The 16,971-nt window shown below is 36.8% G+C and overlaps 1 protein-coding gene across 1 annotated transcript in view; it reads right to left on the bottom strand.

The window, feature by feature from the left end:
* PPP4R3A (protein phosphatase 4 regulatory subunit 3A) overlaps positions 1-16,971 on the bottom strand; it is a 36,312-nt gene that overhangs the window by 2,282 nt on the left and 17,059 nt on the right. Inside the window, exons 4-14 of the mRNA XM_065751021.1 lie at positions 14,691-15,308; positions 7,340-7,417; positions 7,120-7,236; positions 6,495-6,611; positions 5,414-5,545; positions 5,224-5,326; positions 3,979-4,137; positions 2,738-2,907; positions 2,256-2,398; positions 844-1,034; positions 136-362 (exon numbers count right to left, since the gene is read on the bottom strand). Coding sequence (XP_065607093.1) covers positions 136-362; positions 844-1,034; positions 2,256-2,398; positions 2,738-2,907; positions 3,979-4,137; positions 5,224-5,326; positions 5,414-5,545; positions 6,495-6,611; positions 7,120-7,236; positions 7,340-7,417; positions 14,691-15,308 — 2,055 coding nt within the window. The remainder of the gene's footprint in view (positions 1-135; positions 363-843; positions 1,035-2,255; positions 2,399-2,737; positions 2,908-3,978; positions 4,138-5,223; positions 5,327-5,413; positions 5,546-6,494; positions 6,612-7,119; positions 7,237-7,339; positions 7,418-14,690; positions 15,309-16,971) is intronic.

Raw genomic sequence — 16,971 nt, 5'->3', positions numbered from 1 at the left:
AATATCAGACAAAAAGCATGCACAAACCACACAATGACTGCTTAGTATGTCAGAATTCCCACCAACTTCAGCAACATGCTAAAGAATATTCCTGGTCTATGACAATGAAGTCAGCCTCCTCCTGTTCCCAATTACCTTAGTTGTAATAGCTGCCATCTGAGATGTGCTTTTAGAAACAGACCCCGGAGATCCAGGGGATCCTGGAGATCCAGGAGAACCTGGGGATCCAGGCAGATTACTTGTAGATGACTGACTGGTAAGACTAGATTTTGTCCCACTGGAAAAGGAAAGCTTGAAACTTGGGCTCTGACGACCTGAAAGGTTAGTTTTCAGAAGAACTTCCTTTTCTTCGCTCTCTTTTACTGCACAGAAAACATGAAAACAAAAACCAACGCAACATTATCAAACGTAACATTTAACAGCAATCATTTTACTGTGTGGGAAAATGCTTTCTGCACAACTTGAGGAGTGATAATAGATTTTCTTCCTACTACTATACTACACCTAGCTGCTGCTGTCACTGCGCAGGAATGAACCCTTATTCTACCAAACACATCACAAGGAACACGGAAGATGTTGAATAATAAGCCTAAATAGAACTTGGGAAAGCCTGACTATCAGTGAAGATCACCATTTAGATGCTTTAAGAAATAAACACTTTTGTATTTTGCCTCCGCAGACAATGAAAATTTTTTTGAGGCAGTTGTTCCTCAGTTAAGTCTAAGAATTTTTAAATCTGTGACCTTCAGTTAAACACAGTATAAAAATCCTCACTGCAGTATGACTGAAGAATACAAATTATGTTTTCTGTGTAAGCCATACAGCATTCTTCCCATCACTTACATTTTTTCCTCTCCATGAATTTACTTATAGGGTCCATAATATCTTCATCATTTTTAGTTTTGTCAGAAGGGGGCACCACTGCCTCTCCATCTTCCATATCATCTTCATCAGTATTAAACCACATTTCCTCCTCATCCTCCAGGGTTCTTGCATCCCTCCTGTATCTATGGTTTCTCAAAATGGAGCGCATGCTGCAGAACAGAAAATTTTAAAAGCTTTCATTCAACCATCAGCTCGTATGAGTAAGAAAAGTTGTACTTGACATTTACATGGACATTTTATGGATGCAAATACTGCAGTCAGTATCTTTAGTACAGCAAATCATTCACAAATGTGCAACCTCATTTGTATTTTCAATGCAAATAACATTAAATAGATTTCTTCTGAAGCATTAAATAAAGTGCAACTCTGATAATAGTTCATTCAGACCAACTGTACAAAATTCTGTAGTTTACTAACAGCACAATTCGATGTTATTTCAAATTACTGTCTCTTAGGTATTGCATTCAGACTTGTAGTAATTTGCAGTGGTAAATAAAGAAGTTGTAAAAAGAAGTTTAGAAACTACAGATTTTTTTCTCATTGCACATAATATAAGCCATCAGTATTTAAGGTCAGGTCTATTAAAAAAAACAGATATGTTAACAAGACAGTCATCTCTTCCTGCCACATCCATGACTTTTGTTTGATATCAGTATTTTCTACTTTTAAGGGCCTTGGATACAAAATGCTGCTTTTACCTCTCTTTTTGATTATTTATTCTTAAGTGTTGGTCTATCTTTGCTCCACCATCTTTTTCCCTAGGAGAGGCAGAATTCTAGAACTATTTTTAAAAATAAATCTGATTCTGAATAAGCAGTTTGTCAACACTATAATCTGGATCTTTAAGATATACAACATTTTAAACTGCATTTATATTAAAGTTCTGCTCCTACTGGAAAACTATTACTTAAGTGGCAGTTTTCTGAATAGTTCTGTGGCACAGGTCAACGTAAATGTTGGCCCCCTTACTGACTGAACTGCTCTTTGTTAAAACATACAAGCAAATTATTGTTATTTTTGCATTTTCACTTCTGTTTATTTCATTTAGGACATCGACTGTGACAAGTCTTGCAAAGCCACATGTAAGATGCAGGAATAAGATAAAAGCTGGGCCTGGCTGGGGTACAAATATACATTTCTTGAAGCTGAAATGGATGAACAGCATTATTTCTTCCCAGGAATGAGACTTTCTTCATCAGATGTTACCTTAATCAAGAGTTTGAAGCAATACATCACACTATTAATCAATTACATTTGAAAGCAGATGAGGTACAATCAAGAGTCAGAATTATTTACTCATCCTGCTATTGCAGAAAAATCCATCACTATTCCCCTAACAATTCATAGTAAAATAATTTCATGCATGTTACCTATCAAGTTTTGGATTATCTTGTCTTTCTCTTTGTTGCTCAAATCGTAGTTTCAGTCCTTTGAATGTCTGCACGTAATCTACATCTTCCAGTGCTTTCCAATAGTTTTCAATCACGTGAGCTGTTAAAGATTTTATATCTTCCTATAGAATGGAACAACCATAAAGTGACTTATTTTGCTTCAAGTGAACTTCTTTCTTAATGTAATATAAAAAGCAATGGAGACATTTTTAAAATATTCAATAGAAAACATAATTATTAGCTTATGCAAAAATGACTTTATGCGAAAACCACACTACAGATATAGTTAAACATATTCAAGAACAATTACATAACACAGAAAAATAGTTCATTTAAATACAGAGTCATACAGGCATATCATGCCATAGCATGACAGTATAACGTAGTGCACAAACAAAAGGTCTCCTTAAGCTAGAAGGTGAAGCAAACAGTAATTACTGTCAGCACGTAACAGCACTCACCACTCTGATGAACTCAAACATCTCTATTATGGCAGAGTTCATCAGATTATAACGGGAACCATTATTCAGAAATGCTTTGACCACAGGTTCAAACAAAAAACTTTTCATTATGTAGCGGTTGTAGAATTCATCCTTTAGTCCAATTATTTTTCTCTTGAAACGAAGGGCACCTGAAACAGAAATGTTATTAAAGGCTATGTTTCTAACAATACATTCAGAAGAAAAAACTATCAAGAAATTACTCAGTAACAGTTAGGGAAGTCTGCAATGTCAGCACTTATAACAGCACTGCATTATGAGGACCAGGAAACACATTCATATACTGTCTGCTTCTCAACAGTCTTGATCATACTCCTGAACATTGTCAGGTATTATTCAGATAGAAGTTTGATCACATTTAAGTAAGTCCTGTTTGATTAAGACACAAATTATCTCTTTTTAAAATTGGTAAAAGACATTGTCTTTAACTGACATTCACTGTAAAGCTCATTCTGAAACTCTAAAGCACAAATGAGTACCTGAATACCCATGCATAAATACAAGTAAAAATATCACTTTGCTGTAAGGTAGTACACACTCTGATTAGCAACCAGGTGTAACTGAAACAAAATTATTGAAAGGCTTTAAAACAAAATTTGAGGCTACTCCTCAAATTATGATTCGAAGGGCTCAGATGATTTTGTTACAAACTGAAAAGGTACTTCTTAATGTATGGTACTCTCAAAACAAAACAAAGCCTTAAATTAACTATGTGCACAATTGAATCTTGGAAAATCTCCTTACTTCTGCAATTAAGTCACACAAGTTTGCTATTACTGTGCTGCACACAGTTAGCAACACAGTCAGGGATCTACTAGCACCTGAACAGCAGTAGCTGTTAAAAGTTACTGTTTAAAGCAGCCATGTAACTGTATCTTTAACAAAGTATCTCATTCTACTCTAAACATATCAAAACTTACAATAGTTCTCTAAGGATACTTGGAGATTTGATGTTTTCAGTTAATCTCTACATTAAGGTTTATCAAATCCTTGCGCTTCTTAGAAAAGACCTCTATAAATGCAAAATTATTTACTAATTCTGGTATCTGTAAATCTGTGTAAGAAACACAGAGGAAAACAGCAGGATTTCTATGATTAGTCTCAAACTGTCTCATCTATGAAGAGTCTTCTTCCAGAAGAATGAAGATATGCAGAATTTACATTCACAAAACCCTAGCTTATTCTTCAGCGTTCAAACTTACACAATGCCAAGAAAGCATGCTTCGAGGCCATGAGAACGAGTACCCTTCGCAGGATATCTTTGTTGATGATGTAGTTCTTTATGTGATAAGTATGATGTTCTACGCAGAAAGTTAGCAATTCCAGTATTAACGCCAAGAGTTGGGCTGTCTGAAAATCATCTGCAACAAAACCAAACCAAAACCAATCAAACTTACGTAGGATGTTACCTTCAGAAGTTTATTTCATATATACAACCAGAGTCTGTAAAACATTTACAAATTCTTGCATTTTCCCACAGATACTATAGGGAGTACGATGGAAGGTATGTTTAGCCTTTAAAATACAAATGGAACTAGCCTGTAACAAATTGGATATTTTCTATTTGTACAGCTCTGGCAGGAAATCCTCTTAAAAGCAGCATGGAAGAAAAAGAGCCTCTTTTTAAGATTTCTAGGACACAGTCGCAACAGTGTACTAAAAAGGTAACTCAAATTCTGTTTTAAGTAGACAGAAACAATGAATTAAACACATTGGATTCAATCATTTTTAAAAGGCAGTACTACCTTTCTAAGAATATTACTAGATTACTGACCACTGCAGAACACAAGTGTTTCAAGCAGTAAAAAATCTCATTTCAAAACCATCTGGAAGTGAGCTAAGATACAACACATCAATTAAACTAATTCCTTGGAAGTCTACAGTTAATTAAGAAGTTTAGGGAACATGTCTTTTTAATTTACACACATCCTTTTGCATCCATTTTAGATGTGCTCTAATATTAATAAGCAGTACTGCTGCTAGCAGCCTGCAAGCACGGGCACTTTATTACTTCACGGCGGTCTCACTTGGATGTTGAACCAATACCTTTACTCTGTAAAGTACTGCAGCACACATTCTCTGCAGTGCTTTTGGACCCCCTCTGGTAATCTTTGACTTAAAAAAAACAAAACATCTACACCTTTTCAAGTCTATGGCACAGAACAGTCTCGTGAGTTACTCAAATAATACAAATATTATTCATATATATACTTTGCTGAAGCTTAAGCAATTGCTGTTCACTTACAAAACAGGATTCTTTACTGAATTTTATACTTACAAATTATTCAAATGATTAGTTAATATGCAAATACTACACTTTAAATTATATACCATAGTCTCAGGTACTCTTAGAAGACAAAGTATATCCTTTGATATTTACTCTAAACATCAAGGGTCTTTCTAAATTCAACAGTCCTTGATGTACCCAACAACCAGAGCAGCATTACCTTTGCTAGGCTTGTCCTCTGTAGTATTGGCCAATAAGGGGGCTGTCAGAACATGCATACAGTGTTTGTAGAAGAAACCCAAGAACTCTGTCTTTTCTGTTTTCTACAGAATTAGAATAAAATAAAATGTTATGTAGGAAACATATCACCAAACATCCAACTGTAATTTTATTTGGAGGTGTTTACTTACATTGGCAGTGGCAAGCATATTTTCTGGATCAACTAAGGTACGGAGCAAACCCATTAGTAGCACTGCCCCTCCAAGTTCTGGATCTGTGTCACAAATCATGTGTTCTATTATGAGGTTAATGAGTAGTATATCCTAACAGGAAAAAGAAAGAAACAAACAAAAAAAAAAATCAAACCTAACTATCAGTTCTAATGCCACTCCCCACCAAAAAGAGAAACCCCAGGAGAAACAAGTTAACTTCGTATTCCAGTGACATATTTTGGGCTGTTGTTCCATATTAAGAAGGCAAGTAGCAAATAATCTCTCAAAGCAACTAAAAATGGTTCTGAACTTAAGAATCTTTTGAATTTACTCTGAAGGGAAGCTCCAGAAATAAAGCAGAAAGACAGATAATTAGCAGTTTGAAAATTCAACTGATTTTTGGAGTGTTTTCACAGTTCACAAGTTTAAATCTTAATACATACTAGTGTTCTATTTCCACAAAAATACCACTCTTAAAGTTACTGTGCTATGAAACACGATGAAATAGTTTTCACCTGGAAATAACCCTTATGTGAGTTGGCAGAAAGCCAGAATAACATGTAAGAACAGCAAATAATATTTATACTTAGCAATGACCATACTACAGTTACTGCTGTCCCTCATAAAAACGTACAGTTATCCAACACAAGTGGCTGGAACCAATCCCCATATTCTCAGCATTCTGGTTGCACTTTCAGCAGCTAAGGCCCCAGCTACCCTGTTTTTTCTCTTCCAGTACAGAAGGGAACAGCATGAGAAGCATCCTGTCTTCTGCCATGCTTTTGTCAGATTTAAAAAAAAAACTAACTACCTCCTCTGTAGAAATGGCAAGACAACATTTTTCTCTACTGAATATCACTTGGAACAACCTTTGTTACTACTAGTTGTGTGCTAGTGTTCTGTGTTAATCAGTCACCAAGGATCTCCAGGGAAACATAAACAAATCTCTGTGCAAAAATGTGCTGAAACACTTCTGCATTAACCAGTTACCAAGGATCTCCAGGAAATGTAAACCCCAACTAAAAACACAAACACGCATTTACAGCGACCCTCTACTTACATCATCATTCTGCTGAGCTTCCTGCATGACAAACTCTCGTACCATGGATGGGTTGTATTCCACTAAATATGAGAATATATCTGTGGCTGCACTTCGTACTTGTGCATCATCCATACCCTGGAAGATCAGATATAATCATTTTTTCCTTAAAATAAAGGTTTCAAAAGAATGAAAATCAGAAAACGCATAGCTTTATTATTCACAAGCAGTCATACCTAGCTATTATTAAAACTGTATTCTAAACTGAATTGACTCTAATCTTTTTCTTGTATATTTGATGGCTATTGGGTAAAACATTTTGTGGTTTCGCTGTCCTTTTGTCTACTTCCTTCCTTTCTTTCTTGTACACCAAGGAGCTCATAAAGATGATAATGTGAATGGAAAAAAAAAAAGGAAAATACAGGAATCCTAGGGTGCTTACCTGTGTCATATTGTAACTGCTTTTCAAGTTTTACAAAATAATTACAAGGTGCTGAATTTCAAGCTGAGACAAAATAAACGGAGCAAACACTTCAGAAACCCACACGATTGAAGCCTGACATACTTATTTTAAAAGAACAAAATAAACAAAACAACCCTGGAGATGGAAGAAATTGTTACCACAAAGAAAACTGAGCTGACTTACCAATATGACTTCTAGTGCTGGCAGTATGCCCATGTTTGACAAGGTTTTGAAAAATGCATCTCTGTTTTGAGGTTGCAGTGTTTGAGAGAATGCACAAAACTCTTTCAGAAAATTTACCTGAAACACAAGAACACCACGCTAGTCAGTAATTCAAAAAAACAGGTGCATTTAATACTCTGCAGTAGCTGCCCATTTCATGTATATTTTAGGGATTTCTTACCAATTCCTGTCTTTTCTCCTCATCTGTGGCTTCATCTGTTAGTTGTGCAAACAAGTCTGTCAGAAATTTTTCATCTTCCTACAAATGTAAAACAATACCATTTGTTTATTTGACAATATCAAAAGGCATCCAAGTGTAATATAAATTTCTTCTAAACCATGCCTCCTGCAGTTGAAAGAGAACACACAGTTGTATACTATATTTAATCATAACAGCATGAGTTTTTAATTCCTCTTTCAAACAAATTAGCAGTTTGTCTGCTTTCACCACTGCTACCGCCAGTTTCATTCCCAGTTACGATACACCTCGCATTACCTTCCATTTGTCATCATTTTGTCTATGATTCTCTACCTTCTCCCTTGTCCAACATCCTTCCCCCTAAACCAAACAATAATACCCTCGCTTCAAATGCTTATGCATTTGGTACTTGTAATACTCAGCCTTACACACATATCATCTATAGAACGTTAGAGATGTCTGTAGCAGAACTAAACCAAAGACGTGGTGAAGCATCCTAACATCAGGAATGAGGTGAGATGCTATCTCCCCACTGTTATGAAAAGGTTAAATACTGAAAAGCAAATCAAAATAACTGCTTCTATTACACACACCACTCATTGGGCATTCTGGTTGGCAGCAACCAAAATCCTGTCAGTTCAGCTAATTTTCACACAGTTAATTTAACAGCAGCCAGCATGTTAAAGACGTGTATTGACTGGGAGAAACAGTAACGCTTAGTTCCCCATCACCTTTACAATCTTAATGACTAGAAAATTAATAAAACAGAAATCAGCCTTCCCCTATCCTTTCCTTAATCTTATACAGAAACAGTGCTTGCTTGTAAAAGATATCTTTGCGTGAGATCCAAAGCAATTTTTTACAAAGCTGCCTGAATGATAAGCTGCTTCTTAGGAAGCCAGTAATGTCACACACTGTTTTGTTCATCCCCAAACCACAGTCCTAGAAACCCAAGTTGCCTGGCTTATGCTTATGCAAGAAAAATGCAGAATCGTGGAAGCACTTCATTGCCAAGGGCATGCCATACCAATGCAGCTGTAGTGCCTTCACAACTCAACCCAAGATCCCCACATGGTACCACATATCAATCCAAAATAGGCTGGCATGAGCTACTACCCTACAAGGCATTTGTTTACTCTTGCTTTGATGCATACTTTTCTTCTAATGTAACCCTACAGTATAGTGATAAAAAAATAATGGTTTCTGGTCATAATTTCAGGAGCTATTGGCGTGACTGCTTTGAAACACAAACAGAAAGAGATGAGAAAGCCAGGCCTTACTGGAAGCTTTTTGAAATTCACTCTGGAAGATCAAGCACAGTCTGACTTTCATATTTCAACAGTCATACATGTTTACAACAACTGATTTCATGAAAACAATTTAAACTGTAATGAAAGAATACAATGACATTGGTCTACCTGCTATCCAGCTGTTCCATTCTCCTCTATTTCTATTCTAATATTTAACCTATTAGACATTACAGCTAACATACAGCTACAGTAGAGGCATTTCTTATTTATGCAAATAAAAAAAAAACAAACAAGGGCATACGACCATTTATTTTAAAGAACATGGAAGTTCTCCATGATTAGCAGTACATTTAAAAACACTGCTATTTTGATCTAATGTAAAACCAATCTCATCTGTCAAAGGTATCAATAAGATGCTTGTTTATACCCAGTTGTACTGTGGAAACCCCATTTTCCACTCTTCCCGTGAAAGAAAATTTTGGCCTCTTCCATAAAATGTGGAGGTATATTCAAATTAGCACCACAAAAATATCTCAGAATAATCACTGGGAGGGCGGGGGGGAATCTGGCAGTTAAATACACCAGAGACATGATGAGCGTGCTACTATGCAAAAAAACAAAAGGACCAAGTATTTTCAAACTACTTGTTTTGAAACAGAAGGTGAAAGGAGGAAGAGATCCAGGACACATTCCCCAGTCCTAGCAGACCCAGCAGAGACCAGAGTCCCAGAAGACCCAGCAGGGGGAACTGGGCTGAAGGCTCAGCACAGCTCTGTGCCCCACCTCCAGCAGTGGAGGGCAGCCCTCGCACCCCTCACAGCTGTGATTTGCACAGGGCTCTTCTAAACACTGGGCACTGAGGAAGCCTTCACTGCTGATGCGGTGTTTTGGGAATAATTTGCAGAAGTTCAGTATGCAATCCTTTTCCAGCTCTCCACAAATATACTGTAGCACTGGATTTTACAACTCTTATTTTAAACACAGTAACAGAACATTTCCCATACTACTATCTTCCACCCTCACAAATTCCATTAAATAAATTGTGTTTTTAAATGAACACCATTATCTGAACTGTGTAGGTCCCAGCACAACTCTGACCTCATTAAATTCAGCAGAATGAAGATGGAACAGAGTGGCATCCCACCCAACAAATTCCTTACGTGGCCAATATGCAGTAAGTGGTGGTTATTCCAGGAAAACAAAAACAATTATTGTAATTATACAACCTAGCTATATTTTCCCTATGCATGTAAATTAATACATTCACAATCCTTAAGCTATCCAGATGCTGAACAAAAAGAATATTCATTCACTCTTCTTCAGCATCTGAGCAGATGCTCCTATGCTTCATATGCTTCATGAAGAGAAATTAAGCCAGGTCATATACCCAATCAGTCCTTTCTGAGTTTCAAAAAGAGGAAAGCTCTCCAGTGAAGGAAGATCACACATGCACAAAAAAATACTATTATGTATTTGTGAATTAACTTTCAAAGAAACCCTTGTCCTTCCAAAAGTCACTTAATAAAGCATTAAGCATAAATTATACTATGAATAACAGATGATTTTCAGTCATCAGACACTTCATGCCTGAGATTACACACAAATTATGAAAACCATTCCTTTCTCAAAACATAAATACAAAAATCCATGAAACACAGCAAAACCTAAGCTTAAAAAAGGGCATAATTTCCATCCTATTTCCCATCTCCATTTTTTAATATTTCATCTCAGAAAGCCTAAGTTTCTTAAAATACTACCAGCAAACTGAAAATTACAGTTTCCAATGTATACTCCCTTCCTGCTACCACACCAGAAGACTTCACAGTTTAAAGTGTTCCAATCTCCTTTACCTCACGCTGTCTTCCCACACATGCCTTCACTCGCTATCAATGAGCTATTTCTGTTTGAGACGATGTGCTGAAATAGCAGCAGGATCCACCCAACCACCTTTGGAATTTCTGCACACATCAAAAATCATCTTCTTCTATGAAGTTAAACTCAGAAATGGTTCACATGCACAAAAGGCAAACTTCTTCCCTGAAGTCATTTCCCACAGCAGGTGGCATTTGTTTACATTTCACTGCAAGGAAAGCTTTGCTGTAAAGTAAATCTCCAGAGTTATTCCTGAGCTAACTGCTGCAAAACAGCTGACCTGCAGGAGACATCCCCATCCCCACACATTTGGGCAAAACTGCCTATATGCACTGACACCACTCTTCCTCAAGAATACCTACACACAATTCACATTTACACCCCTGGGGTTCTGCCGAGAGCAAGCAACTCTCTGTAAAACCACCATTATAATACACCAGCTTATTATCTTATACATCTAATAAAGCACATAGATACACCTAAATGTCTTCAATCTTTTAGTTAATGAAGAGGGTGCGGGACTGCCAGGAATGCAATTTCTGTAATTACAGAAGCTGATTTACCAGTAACACCATGTGATCGTTGTTCTACTAGGCACAAGAATGATTTTAATAGATGTCAGATCTTCCCTTTCCACTCTCCAGTTTCCTAAAATTAAAAGACCGTAGAGTCTCAACAATTATGAAGTGAGTCTAACAACAGTCTCTGTCCTGGAAATGAAAAATACCATAGGATCTTGCTGGCAAAGAGAACACGCCATTGAGAAAGGGGGGTAGAGAATGGAAGGAAATAGTGTTTACTCACTCTATGGCGCAGTTTTGCAAGTTTTTGTTTTTTTTAAGAACTGGTTAATAATACAAGGGAAAGGAATCGTCGACCTCCAGTATGAACATTAGTGTGTATTTTTAAAACTGCAAAAGAGCGTCATATAAAGTAAGAAACACCACTTACCTGTCCCACCCCCACTCTCAAAACTTGGTGAGCTCCATGTTTCAGCAAGGTCCTTGGTGGCTATGACATCAAGACTAGAACGGGCTGGACCCCAAGCACTGAGAGCATATTAGGAGGGGCTGAAATTGGAAAAAAATGTTATATACCTCTTTCATATCTTTTATATCATAAAACCTGTAACTGTGTAGGTCTCTAGAGCAGCTAGTTCCGAAGTCTGGAAATGCAGGTATTGTGGGTTTATCATCATGACCAACAAGTGACATCTCAACAAAGTTACTTGAAATGATGGATATTAAGACGATTACATCACGAATAAACTAACCTCCACTTCTACAGAAAGCCCACCAGGGTAAGTGTATTTATAAAGATTGCAGCAAAACTAACCTTAATGAAGAGGAATACAGTTCATAAGCCTAAGTACCAAAGGCGACCAATTCTCTGCTCTTGGTTTTACCACAGAACGTGCAAAAGTCACCCACTATCAAAAGCAAAAGGAAGCAGGTGTCTTCACAGAATGAACAATTGCAGTTGAAAAGCTAACCTTAAGTGGAGTCCTGTTTGGATACCAAATGCCTTATGCAGAACGCTGATAAAAATTTTGAGTACAGCAACTGGCCTGTCAAAAAGCACAGGGCACAACCTGCATCACCTTCAAATTTTTTGTCACCTTTCATTAACCAAGGTATGCTTGAGTATACTTGAGTTACCTTGCAGTCTGACGCAAAGGAAGCTGTTCCAGAGCTTATCTTTTCATGATGGAAGTAATAGTTTTCCTTCTCCCCTCCATCAGAGAAATGAACAGCAATCCAGCTGCATGCACAGCAGTGGCAGCACAGCACAGGCTATCAGTTGCTCATGGAGAAGAGTTACTTATAATCTGAGACATAAAACTGAAGACATTTCCTCAGTCACAGTCTCAGTCCTGATCAGCCAATTTAAGTCAACAGTTGAAGCACACCAACCTTGTATGACACATCAACTAAGGACTTGAGAATCATCTGTGTCTCCCAAGAAAACCAGGATACGTTCCAAAAATAATCATAGGTTACAAAATGAATGACTTTTTGTGTACATACATATGGTTAAGTGAGCGCTAGGATGTCCCAAAGTCTAAAATTGTGAATGTCAGAACTCCAGTGGCCAGAGTGCAGACAAAGAAAAATTTTAATCTTTCATGAATTAAGTCCCTCATCAAGGTATTGTGATATAATCAGTTATAGAAGTACACATTACACCACACACTAAAAGAAATACCTTAAAAAGCAGCTACAGAAGCTACATGAATAAAAGTAGTCTTCTAATTCTTACCTAAGTATTTATTTTTATGCTACTTATAAATAAATGAGAAGGATCATTATCATACAGTTTTTATACAGGGACAGTGAGTGTGGGAGATGGAGAAAGGGGAGAAAGAGTAAGGTGCAACCCAACACACTGCTCTATAAATAAATGAATAAATAAATGCCAGGTAAAGAGGTTTAAACCATGGCTTACAGCTACACTATGACAATGTAAAAAAAATCAGTCAAGCCTCTTAATCTTAGAAATGTCATGTTCTTATAATTTGTGATATCCCCTTTTAATTCCCTCAACAACAAGAATTATCTGCAACATTTCTATCAAGCGGATTCTTATTTATATTCTACAGAGACCCCTCTCAGTGCTGTAAGAGGTGTATCACAGAAGGACCAGGAAATACAATATGCCACAGGTATAGTTTATTCCTTATGTGGTACCACTCATGGCTCCTCCAAGCTGTAGAAAGCACCTGAATAACCTGAAATATTTATCTTAATGTTGTGCAATGTTAATTCTTCTGCTCTACTACACAGGGCGTATACTTTGATCTCAACCAGACAACAGTAAAAGATAAGGTTCAGAAACTCGCAGACACACAACAAATCAAAATCAGACCGGAACCACTACTTCATCTCTAAACTGCAACTGACAAGTTTTGCAACTGTACTAGATCTCTTTTAACCCAAGCTTATTCTCCACGTTTCAAACTAAGACAGATTTTAAGAGAGAAAAAGACAACAACAAACAAATCATCCACTAGACCTTTATCAAGTTTTTCCCTTTCTGATTTTAAAACATCGTGTCCCCCTTCTAGTAGCCCTGTTTCCTTTTCAACATTCCAGAGCCAATGGCAGCCACCAACATGAAGACACACAGAATAATTACTGTCCACAAGCATCATCCCCAAGACTTTGCTTTTAGCAATTCTTGCAAGTAGGTAGAGGTACTACAGAGACACTAGTTACAAAGGATACTCAGGTGAAAACACCTTAACTGAATCTTTTCCAGCACTCTCAGTGCCAGGTTTGGACGTTTTCACAAACCAGCCACCACAAGATGACTGAAACTTTCTGAGTGTTTTAGACAGGTGAATGTTGTAGTTTTTGTTCATCAAGGACACACAGACTGTTTGTTTCTTGAAACTTAGAAGAAATATGACAGTTATCATTTTGTACAAACAAAATACATGCACTGCAACAGTTTGCAGAGTTTTTTGAAAACTGTAGGAAGCTCCCAGCACAAAGATGTGCCACCAATTCACAGCTGAGGAACTTCATGGGTTGGGGCAGAATACTTCAGATGCGTAGGTGAGAAATCTAAAGCACTGGTTACACACAATCTTGTCACACTTGCATACATCATGGAAAAGTGGTAATTTCACGCCATCTTATTTAGAGACTCAGAAGACAAACAAAGAAAACATTCAAGCACTTACGGCAGTATTAGGTTCTGAACTTACATTTTCCAAACAACTGAATTCCTTAATTTCAAAATTAGAAAGAGCTATATGCTGGCATGAGATTATATTTAGGAAATCTAGGGGAAACGTAATCTTGTTTTTGGCATGGTAAAATCATCCTTAACTGCAGTGCCTAGAAAGTCCCAAAATACAAGAAAAAAATAACAGAAACAACCTTTCAAAATGCAAACAGAACTATTCATTCTAACTAAGTCTGCAGAGAATCCTACAGTTTGCTCCATTTAAATCATCAGTTAAAAAGAACACAGCCCAAAATCTGCAATTTAAGAACAGATACTTAACAGCTCAGTACTCAAATTCCATGCCTGTTCCTTACGTAGTATTTCAAAATGACTTTTAGAATAACTGAAGGTTTACTGAACATATTTTTTTATTTTTGGAAAATTTCAGAATAACTGAAGTGCCTCAACCTTTCCAGGAAATATTAACCAATTTCCCTGTCCAAGGTCTAATAAAGAGCCGGTGAAATTCTAAAACTTACCTGTAACATACCAACTATTTCCACTTTATTGAAAAAGATGAAAGAATGAAGTGTTGATAACATATTTTCCTCAAAAACAGAGGGAGTGGGTAGGACCATATCTTGAATATACTGTACTCTGTATGTCTGATGTATTTTTTGCTTCAACTCTGGATCAGATATAGGAATCACCTCCTTAAATTTTGCTGTTTTAGTCAGAAATTCCCTATGTTTCCGTGACTGTGATAAAGACGGGTCGTATTCTAGGCATCCAATTACGTCCATTATACATTCCTCAGAAAACATGACTTCAAAAAGTGCAGTTCTGTTCAAAAGGAAGATTCCCTTGATAATTTCATATAAGTGGTGTAGTCCTTCAATGTTCTCCAAGTCTTCGCACACATGAAAAATTTCTAAGAGCTTCTTAATATAGCCCTCATTTTCCAGCGCTAGCGCGAGTTTTTCACGGCGTAATGGTGAAGGCAGAGAAGACGCCACCAGTTCTGCGATTTCTTCTAGTCGACTTAATTCACAAGATGGCAATTCAAGACCTGGTGATGACATATCATCAAAACGTTCTTCCTCAGATTCATCGACAAGGTCCTGAGTAATATCGACAGAGGGATCTTTGCCTTGGACCTATAAAACAAGATGATTTCGAAAAATAAAGTTTTATCTGTACTGCTATTACAGCCTTCTTTCAAAAAATTGCATTTCAAAGGTCACGTGCCTTTCATTTGTGTACTCAAAATAGAAGTGCAAACGTATGTTTCACTCTAAGTATAGCTGGTTTGGAAGGTAAGAGATAATGAAAAGATTTCTTCAGATAGAACACTACGAAAATCGGCAGCATTTCAAATATGGAAGGAAATTCATGACTAGTAGAGACCACCAAGTCTCAATAGATGACTGTGCTAGGCTACTTATTTCTATTCATCATTCTCTGCAGATAAATTTTCAAACACAGACAAGCATTACTTTATTGCAGTGATAGTTGTTAATGTTCATCTAAGGTTGTTTATCTGCTCTTGATGTGTCTCACAGCTCTTGCAAGCTCGGAGTAAGGAGGCCAGTCTAGTTAACATTTTCAGGACAACAGAGCAAGCCTCAAGTCAAAATCTGCTATCGTGTACTTCCCAAATACTCAACGGAGGCCAAGAATCCTAAGTAAAATCTACAAAGCTCCTAAAAACGGAAAACCCCAAACCAACATTTACTAATAAAATAGTGAAAATCTGGATCTCTCAGAAAAAGAAAGCAAGGGATCTGCAAGAGAGATCTCTAAAGGTACAGTTACAAAACTATGCAAAGTACACATCAGGGAAAAAAAACTAAGACAGACACTTGGGCATCATAGTGTTTCCACTTTATCTTAACTGTATTAATATCTGCTTTGAGTCTGGTGTGTCAAATCCAGAAAAAGAGATACGTAAAAGGGCAGAAGGTGCTGTTCTTTTTAAACTTGCCTATCAGAAGAAAAAAAACCCAAACCTGTAAGAAATAATATTCATGGCTAAGAGCAAGTCTATACATACATTAAAACCCAGAGTGCTGTTAAAACCCACTTATTCTTCTGCTTCATCATCAACCATTTACAGTGCCAGTGGTATCAAAGTTTTCCTTTCAGAAAAAGCTGTAACAACTGAGGAAGCGTAAGATCTTGAAAGTACACAAGACAAAAATACATCCTGTTTTCAGGCCATGCTATTGTGAAGAAAATGGATTCTTACAAAAATACTAGCTCTTTATTTAGAGGCTGAGGAAGCTGGTTTTCTTATCTGGGTGTTTCCCAAGAACACAATTTCCCTTCTCCCACATTTTGTTTCTGCCCCCAACTTTTGGACCTTTAAAAGCTGAGGTCCTTGAAAATGCTTCTATACTTATTTACAAAAGTGGTGAAGCAGCGGAAAGACTCAGCAGGTAAAAAAATGATCAAGCCACAAGCAGTTATGAAGCCTGATTTCTCCTGCTTTATTTATGAAACCAGTGAAAATCACCTACAGAAGACAAAAAGTGGAGAGAATTATATACTTGTTGAACAGCACAAAGAAGGAGCATATAAGGAAGGAAATATTAGGAAAAAAAAAAAGAGAAATTCCACCTAATGTAGCACAGCAACTGAGAAAAGTTGCAAGGCTTGGAATTAACAAAAGAAAATACCAAAATAAAAACAAAACCAACAAATGACAAACCAAACTACTATCAGTGAATATACTGATTAAATTCTTTTGGGTATTGGTTAATAGTTAATAACTGAGTATGCTATCCCATAACAATACTGTTTCAGTGACAATATAGTCAT

Source organism: Cyrtonyx montezumae, unplaced genomic scaffold (assembly GCF_038088225.1).
Source record: "Cyrtonyx montezumae isolate F1298 unplaced genomic scaffold, pur_monq_1.0 scaffold_10, whole genome shotgun sequence".
NCBI lineage: Eukaryota > Metazoa > Chordata > Aves > Galliformes > Odontophoridae > Cyrtonyx > Cyrtonyx montezumae.
This window is presented reverse-complemented; position numbering and strand designations above follow the sequence as displayed.